At 38.9% G+C, this 11,007-nt stretch overlaps 1 protein-coding gene across 2 annotated transcripts; it reads right to left on the bottom strand.

Moving 5' to 3' along the window:
• Positions 1-3,499: 3,499 nt before the first annotated feature.
• LOC130524336 (sphingomyelin phosphodiesterase 2-like) lies at positions 3,500-10,038 on the bottom strand. 2 transcript variants are annotated; one of them, XM_057030366.1, is made up of 12 exons: positions 9,774-10,020; positions 8,853-8,885; positions 8,257-8,363; positions 8,047-8,143; positions 7,855-7,931; positions 7,265-7,358; positions 7,094-7,183; positions 6,925-7,007; positions 6,615-6,747; positions 6,430-6,534; positions 6,171-6,336; positions 3,500-5,950 (listed from the first exon to the last, which is right to left on the bottom strand). In XM_057030366.1, the coding sequence occupies exons 3-12, from the start codon at positions 8,304-8,306 to the stop codon at positions 5,547-5,549; spliced, it is 1,299 nt and encodes a 432-aa protein (XP_056886346.1). In that variant the 5' UTR covers positions 8,307-8,363; positions 8,853-8,885; positions 9,774-10,020; the 3' UTR covers positions 3,500-5,546. The 2 variants fall into 2 exon arrangements, with proteins under 2 accessions (XP_056886346.1, XP_056886345.1); XM_057030365.1 differs by lacking the exon at positions 8,853-8,885 and having other exon boundaries at positions 9,774-10,038.
• Positions 10,039-11,007: the final 969 nt, after the last annotated feature.

The following is an 11,007-nucleotide window of genomic DNA, read 5'->3' as shown; positions in this document are numbered from 1 at the left end:
ATTCAAATTTTTGCAGTATCAAATTTGAAAATTTCGAGTTTGGTCCATCATCCCACAAGCAAAAGTTGCAACATCTTTTGCAACTTGCAAGCATGATCTGTTCTTTCTTTCATACTATCCATTGATATACAGCATATATCAATGGATAGTATGAAAGAAAGAACAGATCATACTATCCATTGATATATGCTGTATATTGTTATTTCATCATCTGTGTGTGTGTGTGTGTGTGTGTGTGTGTGTGTGTGTGTGTGTGTGTGTGTGTGTGTGTGTGTGCATGCGTCCGCTTAATTCAATACTTTCTAATTTAAGAACTCTCTCTTGTGGCATTTTAATTTTAATCAGATAATTGGAGGCAAATTTAGAACTGTGGGTTAGACCAGTCTTTCCATACAGAAGATGTAAAGCGTTGACATTGTAACATCTCACAGCTAAAAAGTATAAAAACATTTTGCAGGGACATCCTAGAATTGGTAATGACACCATAAAGTCCCATGTCAAGCAGGTGTTTATTGGGTATGAATTGTCTGGAAGTGTCCCAAGCATAGCTGGATCTCCTCCAATGTCACTGGGAAAACAGAATTCCTGCGCACCACTTATAGTTAACATAACTTCTTGAGATTCATGTTTGTTTTGTTTGCCTAAGTTGCAGTAAAATACAACAAGCAGATGAGTTAGCGGGGCCAATATGATAGAAAAATGTGCCCCCCGAGGCAGTGCAAATGAAAGCCATAAATCCCTGAAGCTCTCCGTGTGGCTGCCTAGGAGGGAGTCGGTCATACCAGAGAAGAAGGAAACCGAGATGGAAAGTGAGGGAAGGGCAGACAGGTGTGCCATTAGCTGTAGTAGTGGGAGAAGATTTCACATCAGATGTTCAGGGTTACCTGGCATTCGATGCAGTGTAATAACTTAACTGACCAGAGGATGGCAGTAGCGGACCGGTCAGATAACTGGAGCAGCCTTCTGGATATTGACTTCATCAGTATATCATTAAAATCTTAATTTATTACCTCTTCTACAGACCGTCTCTTCCAGAGTTTAGAAATCCAATAGAGATTGTGGGATTGATTTATTTTAGTCATTCAATTCAAGTCAAACATGCTCTATATAATTTAGATGTGTTATACACAGACTGATGTGTTTCAAGTGTTTATTTCTTTGAATTATATAACGACAACACTGTGAAAAAAGACTCATAGTGCCACACCCTTTAGTTAATTAGGTAGCTAATTAACTCAACATACCTGAAAATTAACCTGGAAATAAACCTTCTCACACTTAAGGAATAAAAGACTGAATATTTTATTTGGTAAAACCGAGCTCCTCCATGAAAAAAAAAAAAAACCCTTTGAGAATTTGACAACAACAGTTTAGCATAGTTACAAGCTTTTTCTGGTTGTGGCTCCTGCGGAAGGTAAAAGTACATCTCCCACTGGTTGAATTTGAGAATGTGATTCATATATTTCCAACAGCTTGTTTGGATTACTGCATATCTCATATATTAGCTGTTTTGTGCTTTACAAGAACCAGATTCAGCAGGTTGAAAATGTAACTCCTCACTGGGAAGAGAAAGGGGGACCACATCAGTCATGGCTTCCCTTCATTGGCTACCCCTCACTTTTCAAATTAAATTTAAATTTAAGAGTGCATTATTTGTTTTAGAGTTGTTGCTGCCTCTTGTTTGTTTCTCTGTCATGTCTAAAAACAAGGTGTGAGAGAACCTTTTTTTTGGCTGTTCCCAACCTTTGGAACAGCCTGCGGTTAGATGTTTTATGTAGGTGTGCCCTGTGCACAGATCATTTCTAATGTTTGTTTCAAACACACCTCTTTGCACTGGCTTTTAACACAAATTGAGCTGACATTATTTTGGCTTTTTTGTGTTTTATGTTGTTTTTTTAAATTGTTAGAATTATTTTAATCTATCCCTTGTCTTTGAATGTGGTTGTTTTAAATTGATATTCAGGGGCCACAAACAGATCCAGGACATGAGTTTCAAGTATTGCATTTCTTGTGTTAAGCAAGTGAAAGATTTTACCAAATTCAAAACAAAGGCCAAAAGAAAGTCCAATATTTTTGGATTAAAGTTGGCATATTTTGTGTCAAATCAAGGTAATCAATGTCCCAGAGTTGGGAGAAAGAGTGTACATGCACAGAACCGAAGCCACTCTCAAGTGTTAAAGTTTTCAGGTCCAAGATGAGTGTAGTCCATTCATGCTTCCTTCGTTGAGCTTCATGGAGATGCTGTCATGAACCAGCTCAGGGCTCAGACAAATTAGGGAGAACACACAGGATGGATTTTAGAACAAAGGGAATTTATTGATTGATCAGGCAAAACAACAAACCAAAGCAGAACACCCAAGCAGTCCTGGAGGGAGCCAAGCAAGAGAGTGACTGCCCAGACTGTGGAGCATTTATAGCCCTCACAGCTGATCAGTCCAGGTGAGCTGGATCGCCACTTAGCAGCAGTTGGCCCACCCACTGCCTGCAGAATGGAGGAGACAACAGAGAGGCAGGCAGAGAAGACACAGCCAGGGTCGTCACAATGCTGATTTCATTTTGACAGCAGGACTTAACCAACACTGCCAGAAATACAAATACCTGGTTTAAAGCCCCTGTTTGATTGGCCCCAAAACCCTTCTGACCTAGATTCCAAGAGAATCTATGGGGTGTTGTAAGATGCCAAATTGAACAATGCAAAAAAGTTGAAGACTGCTCTTAGAGCAAACTGGACTTCTGGAACACCTCACCACTGCCACAAACTCATCACCTCTTTTCAACATAACTACTTAAATTTACTTTAGATATACTAATTCTATGAGATGAATTAGCATACATTTCAATGATGGCCCTGTTGTATACGTCTGTGTGTAAAGGTATGATGATTTGAATATTTACACATTATTTGCATGCTGTCTTTCAATTGTATTCTCAATCGAGGTAAATACTTCTTATACAGCTCTATTTTTAGGGGGGACATCCACTGAATTGTACTAAGGCAAAATTGTATAAATTGTCAAATTCCAGTTACTAGGCGTATCAATAATATTATGCCCAATATTCAATGGAGATGTTGCATGTCAAATATCATTTTTTGCTATTTAAGATAGCACTCTTTTCCGGTTCCTGTGACACAACATCCGAGTGTACTGAAATGAATTTACAGCATTGCAATTACAATGCGTACTTACACGTTTTTAGAGTGTGTACATATACAATGTGTACATGTATATTTCCAGTGTGCATATTTCAAACGGTCTTTCATAGATTGGTGACAAACTGAAAATGCACCACACCCATGTTTATCGTTCCCTTGAGGGTGCACACGCACTGCCTTGCATATGGGACTCTGGCAGTCTGGCAGCCGTTTTCTCTGATGACCCGGCTGCCGCCTAAGTGTCATTAGTCATCCAGCATGTTGCATCTTGGCGTTTACCTCTCCCTTATGCTTATATCGTCCTCTAGTGTAGACAGCAGAGACTGAATTTACAGGAAACTGCTCTAGATTCAAATCTTTATTGGGGCTTTCTTCATAATCTGTAATTTCTTTTCAGATGGATGAACCCAAAGTATTTTACGACATTCAGTATCATAAAAGCATCATCATAAAATTAAAAACTACAAACACCGAAGAGGGAAAAAAAAGTAAAACATGATCACAGTTAGCATGTTGTAGACTTCAGTGTGTACACAAATACAGTTTATGAGGTCAGTCAGGTAACTGCACTAAACATGTTGAATATACTGTAAAACTTTAACACCAAATAAAGGATCGACAACACCAATCAGCCACAACAGTAAAATCACTGACAGGAGAGGTGAAATAAATAAAATCTGCAATATTTAAGTGGGAATGTTGTGACATATGTTAGCAACGAGGAGTGACTTGAGGAAGATTGTTAAGAGCCCAGACCAATTATGCATTCATAGAATGCGAGAGAACCACGGAAAAAACAGAGGCTCTGCCGGAACCAGAGGATTCACAGAAAAACCCTCAGAAACCACATGTCCCAGATCCAATAGGTCAGAGGCAAACCTGGCTGGTGAGTTTCGATGTTGTGGCTGACTGATTTATTCAGTAGATTTCATATCATCAGCATATTCTTACCGTTTATCTGGAGTGATGATTGTCTGCAACATGAAAGAACGACTGCCTGACATAATATAACGTGAAAGCTGAGACATGCAGATAAAGCTTCTCCTTTTCTCTGCTGACTTTGCTCAAAAATAATAGGGAGTGCAAGAGGAAAATTCTTATTTTAACCAGCTGTGGCTTTTTCAGGCTTGTTACAACAAATAGATGAGATCACATGAATTAGGGTCATTACACGAGAGGTTACACTATTACCAATAAAAGTCTAGAAATGTGCACGAAAGGAAAGCTTCAATCCATTTCATTGTATCAATCTTCAGTGCTTCTAGCATCCCTTAGCCTTCCGCATCTACATTTACATTAGCTGCAAGTCTTAAAGGTCCACTGCATAAACTTCTAATAGTCTAATTCCATAGCTTGAAAATCATATATACAGGACTGTTTCTATTATGCAGAATAAAATCAATGTAATCAGTTTTTGGTGCACAAGTCTTATAATATATTATGATTGAAAGGGAAGAATATTGGAAAAATTGTGGACAACCCTCATATGTTCTCTAACAATCTTTATAATGCAGGGGGTTGGGAAAAGAAGCCACTGGGTCTTTTAACCTAATGTTACTTAAAAGATGGTCAAAAACCTGAATGAATGATGGGAACTTGTGCTTTTTGCTTCATTACAGGCATAGGTCGTGAAAACGATAAGGACAGGCACATTCATATCAGAATCTAGGAAAAGAAACTTGAAATTCAAAATGAGAGCTAATGTGATAATAAAAAAACCAATGGAATTTATTCGTGTATCTTATACTGTAAAGTTTGACAAAAAACACCCCGAACCTTAACTATAAATGTGAGCGGAGACCTTGTACGTTCGAAAAAGTGTTCTGCATTGAAAGTGCTACGGGTACAATATGACCTTTAAAGGAAAGTTAGATAAAAAAGAACAAAATAATAAACAAGTTGTGGAGTGCCTGCTACCAACATGCCACGTGCTTGTCCGGCATTATTTTCTGTTTAAATATGTCATCAGCTAATACAGACCCACACTGGCTGTGTGGTAGCCAACAAATAAAAGGAGAGTGATTAAAAAGTCAAAAACAAAAAAGATGGTCCCTAGAATCTATCAGAGGACGGAATGCAATTTAACCTGAGGCTTAAGGAAAGAAAAAATGTGTTAAATACAGCTTTACTGCTGCACTATAAGATGATGCCAATGAATATGATTAACATGGAAATTATATCTAGATATATATTACAGTTTTAAATACAATGAATAGCCAGATTTCTAGCCTTGATCATGTGATGATTATTTAAAAATGTGTTCCACTATATCCAACATAATTTTGCCCTGGCATTCTAAAAACATTCCTTTTAAAGCTGATATTTGTGTGTTCTTTAAAGCAACACATCTTGCCCCACATGGATACAGCATTATTTTTCTAGATCCAAATCATTAGGGCTCGAAACCCTCAGGAGGACTACGAAACTCACCGCCAAGCTCAGCCAAAGGAAAGCCCTTGAGCTTTGCTTGCAGACTACCAACAATCAGCCTCATCTGGTCTTCAGCTCCCTGAAGAGATTTCAGCTCCATGGTATAAAAGACATACAGCATTGAGGTGGCCAGCAAGATGGCAACACACAACGCTGCCAGCATATAGAAAGAGATGCGGGGGAAAGGCTGATCTGTTCCCAGGGCCAACCAAGAGACGGCGACAATAGCCAGCTCCAGAAAGAGCAGAGCCAATCCCATGACTGCAGTACGTGCTGCTGTGTAGCGCATCCTCTCCGCACAGTGCAAACCCACTTTAACCTCAGTGCGAGCCTCTGTGACCATGTCAACCAGTTCGGCCACTTTTCCTTAAAGATGGAAAAGGGTGTAAGACAAAAAGCAAGAGACATTAATGTGTTTTGAGGCATAAGTAATTCAAAAATTAGCTGTTTTGTGCTTTACAAGAATTTGATTCCTTGACTTTGAGTTTGTACGGAATTATCTGGATTTCTCAAGTTTAGTTTATGAATTTCAACATGGCTATAACTGTACTGTGACTCATTTTGATGAAGCAGAGTGCTAGTGTACCTGCGGAACTGTTATGACTTTCTGATAATGTGTCAGCTGGAGTGCATGCCTTCAACCTCAAGTGAGTTGTTACAGCTTCATGGTCAGAATATGGGAAAGGCTGGTCAGCAACAGAGCCTTTGGTGGTACACATGAAATCACAAGAAATGTCTGCCTTGGAAGAACCCTGTGGGTTCAAAAAAGAGACATGAATAAGCTTGATTGAAAAAGAATTCAATAATGGACTACAGATGCGACATAACAGTAAACCTCTCCAGACCTTAAACAGGATGTAGTCGATGCGAATTCCCTTGTCAAAGGGCCCGAGCTCCTTTTTACAGATGAAAGGATTCTCTGGGATTAAAGTCACACCGTTCTCACACCCCTGCAACACAAACCAGGATGCAGATCCCAAACAACTAACGGACAATTATGTATACTGAAGTGTGAATACCAACTCCCTACATCAAATTTAGATGTCTCCAAATATGAGTCTTTGAGTCCAGTTGAAGTCCTCAGTAGTCTACAGCCAAGATCCTGGGGGTGCATGTTCAGGTCCCCACCTAAAATGACCACATCTGCTCCAGCAGAAGTGTGGCTACCAGGAGAAAAACATGCCAATCCATGACGTCAAGGCTTTCAAGCTTTCTTCAATTTTGTTTACACAGCAACAGTGTTTGAACAATGGAGCGAGTACTGAGGTGAAAGCAGTATATATGTACACAAGTAAACAAATGTAGCATTAAGAACTAAAGAATATGTGCACACACAGTACCGGACAAACTGCTGCAGCTCCCATGCCTGAACCACTCTGTGAGGCAGATAAGAATCTCTGTCTCTGCAGTACTCAGCATGCAGCTAAAACACAAACGGACAGCAACAGTTAATCAATAACTGAATATACTGCACAGATAGACCTCAGAGCTGATGTTAGAAACCCTTACATGAGTGACATAGACATTGGCAGTCAAGCTGCCAATATTTAGGATGGCCAGCCCGACAGCTTTACCTCCAAACCAGTCCCCATGGTGTGCCTAATTATTTTAAAAAAAATCAGGTAATAAGAGAGAAGAGGCTTTAACTTGCAGTTCCTGCAGTCAGCGACAATGACTTACCATATAAGGATAGCCATTCAGTGAATAGCGGTAAAGTAATGCATCCTGGATTCTATGTTTAGAGAAAATGGCCAGTCCACTGCCGATGACTCCACTGCAGAATGACAAAAACCAAAAACTTGTGATTTGATGTGTACCACCAAAAAAGCAGCTCCAACAAGCTGATTAATGAATCACATTGCTGTGGATTATAAAAATCGATGTAAGTTTTAGTCTACCAGTTAATGTAGACTTGAAGACAAGCGTATTCCATCATTAATCTTTTTAATTAGGGCATGTTCCTCTGTCCCAGTGGGTCAAGGCCACGAAAGTACATTTTTTTCTGACACCAATGCAATTGAAAAGCCTTTGATGGCACCTGATTTTGTGGATCTTAATCTTAGGGTGCTTTCACACAGGCAGGATTTAAGTCGACCCACTTGAACTTTTGGACAGCGGGGTCGACAAAGCACGGTGCAGGGTGGGTAGCATGTTTTTCTTCTTGTGAAGGTGTTCGGTCTGCACCAGAATGTGTGAAACACTCTTAAGTGAGCCACTAAATGCTTCAGAAACATGTAAATGGACACAGTGACATAAGACTAAAAATATACCTTTTAAAGTAATGCGAGTAAGGATGACAACTGGACAGTTTCTGTTTCAAAAAGAGATAGTCTTTCTCACTCCAAACCTGAAAAAAAGACATCACTGCACTATTATCTACGATCAGGTGGTTCTCCACTGTAGCATGTCTGTTTTAACTGAATGTACATGCTGGAAGGGTATTCAAGAGAGGTTCCTCCAACCTCTTGCAGTAAGACAATATCATGCTTTTCCTTGCTCAGCATGTCTCCGATCATGGCATACCGCTGAGGAACGTGTTTGCTGAGATAACGGATCCCCCTTTAAAACAGGAAAAGAGAAAAGCAAGAACTCACTGTTCATTCACGTGATATAAGGAATAAGGAAATAAAAACTAACAATATTAGCAAACTTTGCAAGACCCGGCCACTGACCAGCAGTTAAGAGAGAAGACTCGCACACTGATAGAGTCTGTGCTAGCCATGTTTGTAGATCAGTGGTTAATGGAGGGTCAGTTCAGATGAAGGGACAGGGGCACCTCCTAATGTAAGACACACAAGTGATGAATAGACATCTTTTAAATATCCATTTAAATATCACCTCAATTGCATATTTAGGATCAAACCTTAAAAGGCATACAGTCACATGTTAAAATGAGTCATAGAAAAATATAAGCTGCACACTAAGGGTAAGAAGTGCAAAGCAAGCAGATTTCCACCAGACTTCTAATTTCAGGAATTGATATGAAATTGAGAAACTCAACAGCCACAATAAATATGTTCACATGGGAGGCTGTACGGGATATAACAGGGGAACATGCAATTCTGGAAAAGAAGAATGAGATAATAGTCATATTTGAAAATGAGCAAAATGAAGTCTTTTTAAAAAATATAACATTGCAGGTGAGCTGACCAGAGGAGCCCCATTGTCATGCTGTGAAAAAATAAATTAGCTTTCATAAAATAAGCAGAAGACAGATAAAATTCACTTATTTCTCTGTGGGGATGGGGGGTTGAAACAATACACCTACCACAAACAGAGTGCTGACACAGCTCTACTCTGTCTGGAGAAAAAAAAAAGGGGTGACGTGACAATGCAGTTGAAAGAACTGAGTGAGGTTGTGCACAGTCCTTTTGAAACCATATAATCTGTGATTCATTATGTTACAATACAAACAAAAAACAATATTAACTGTTATGACCGCCTAGAGCTATGTGCTTATGTGTGGGCCTCTCCCTTTTAAACACCTCAAGGCTTTTCAAAGCAGGGCCTGGAGCGACAGAGGTGTACATAAAGCATCCAGGTTGATTTGACTTTGTTACATGTGTTTCTGTTGGTAGACATTTCTTTTTGGAGATTACTCAAGGCGCACACACAACCACCCATCCAGGATTTAAAGAAACAAGTATATAAAGCTGTATATAAAAATTCTTTACACCTTTGCAAATGTAACAGTTACTACATTTGTACAGTAGATCTACATCTACTGACAGCAGAAATAGACACTGCATCTTCCCTGAGTGAGAGCAGAGGTGGGTAGTTTTACAACCAGGTGACAGCTGGTGACATCGACACTGGACTTCAACCCATAATGAAGATTAAGTCATGAATTAGAGATTGAAGCCGGCCACGTCAATATTCTACATACGACCCATCTTGCACAGCCAAATACACAAAGACACAAAGTAGTCAAAATACATGATTGATGGAGAGCTAGGGGACCAAAATCTTGTTATCGTGAGAGATAGCTGGTTAATAAAGGCTGAGGTTACATTTATGGAACAACATGTTTAATATGCAGTATATACAACATGATACAGTGATGACAATGCATACAGCTTAATTCCAACATCAGATATAGTTAGATAGTATTTATTCACGACACATGTTCCACCACCTTAATAACCCGTTAGTTTATTACCTTCATAAGTTGTTAAACCACTTGACTTACCTCAAGTCGGTGGAGCTAACGGGACCAGACTGAGCACGCACAGCCTTTCAATGGCAATGTTGACTTTGTACCCACGACACTTACTGTTAGCATCCGAGCTAACTATTGTTGTAAAAGCTTTTCAGCTCAGTTGCTCTCTGAATTCGAAAACAGCTCGTCGGCATTTGAGAAAAAGAACACACACCGATGTTTCACCACTTTCACCATTGCCTCAACTACGCAATATCCCTAGCTATATGAAGCGATGCAATATATTTGCTGTTACATCCGGTTGTAGTTTTATATTTCAAAATAAAAGCGCACAGAACAAATGGAGTTTTTAAAATGTAATTTTTAAACCGACCAATCAAAAAAATTACAAAAAGGTAATTACAACTATTTCCGGGTTGGATGTGGTAGAACTTTATAATGATAACATCCATCTGTCAAGAATATTATTGTATAATATTGATAATAATATACATTATGCTATTAGAATGCCCAAAATAATCACAAAGTTTATTTCTTAAGGTCACTGTTCATGCTTTTTTAAAAGCAAACATATCTTTTGTCCTATGAGAAAGTAACAGTTTGCCATTGAGACCAAGTAAATAGTTGTTCCCAATAGCCAGAAATACTGGATGAGCCTCCACAACATACAACAAAATTCTTTGACATCAAGTTTAAGCAATGTTGATCTGAGACCTCTACTTACCCTTATAAATCATTTGCCATCTCTTTACATTGTTGCTTTGATTTCTTTGCCTTCATCTCCTCACTCTTCATTCACAGATTAAAACTGTGAGGAAAATGCCATGCAGTTTTTTTTCCTTTATCTTCATCATCTCCTTTATATACTTGTTCATTTTGGGAAGCAGGTCATTTATAATCTGCAGTGCAAGTAGTTGGTGTATACAGTAGAGTGGTGTTTTGTAGTCTTAGGCTGACCTATATTACCCTTACTGCCAACAGTGTTCCATAAAGAAAGTTTCAGCACTTTCTAAGATCAAACTTGAGTTTAAGAATTTAACTTAGCACTAAAATAAGTAAAATTAAAAGCTAAATTAGGATTGTAATCATTATCAAAATAAAGGAAATCTACGTGCTACATGGCAATACATTTAAAGCCAATGACACTGGGTGACTGGATTTCACCACAGAGGGACTCAACTCAGTGTTTAGCTGTTGCAATGCATGATGGGAATCTGAATGTTATCTGTTGTCTGCTGATGAGACATTGATGGACATTGTCCAG

The sequence above is a fragment of the Takifugu flavidus genome, chromosome 4 (assembly GCF_003711565.1).
Source record: "Takifugu flavidus isolate HTHZ2018 chromosome 4, ASM371156v2, whole genome shotgun sequence".
In the NCBI taxonomy this organism is placed as follows: domain Eukaryota; kingdom Metazoa; phylum Chordata; class Actinopteri; order Tetraodontiformes; family Tetraodontidae; genus Takifugu; species Takifugu flavidus.
This window is presented reverse-complemented; position numbering and strand designations above follow the sequence as displayed.

Bases quoted from the DNA above. Each gene is read 5' to 3' on its own strand.
- LOC130524336 (XM_057030365.1), bottom strand. From the start codon at position 8,306: ATGGCTAGCACAGACTCTATCAGTGTGCGAGTCTTCTCTCTTAACTGC. The intron at 7,008-7,093 runs GTAAGGGTTTCT...TTTGTGTTTTAG, and splicing joins CCAATGTCTATGTCACTCAT to CTGCATGCTGAGTACTGCAG. The intron at 6,748-6,924 runs GTACTGTGTGTG...TTCTCCTGGTAG, and splicing joins GAGCTGCAGCAGTTTGTCCG to CCACACTTCTGCTGGAGCAG.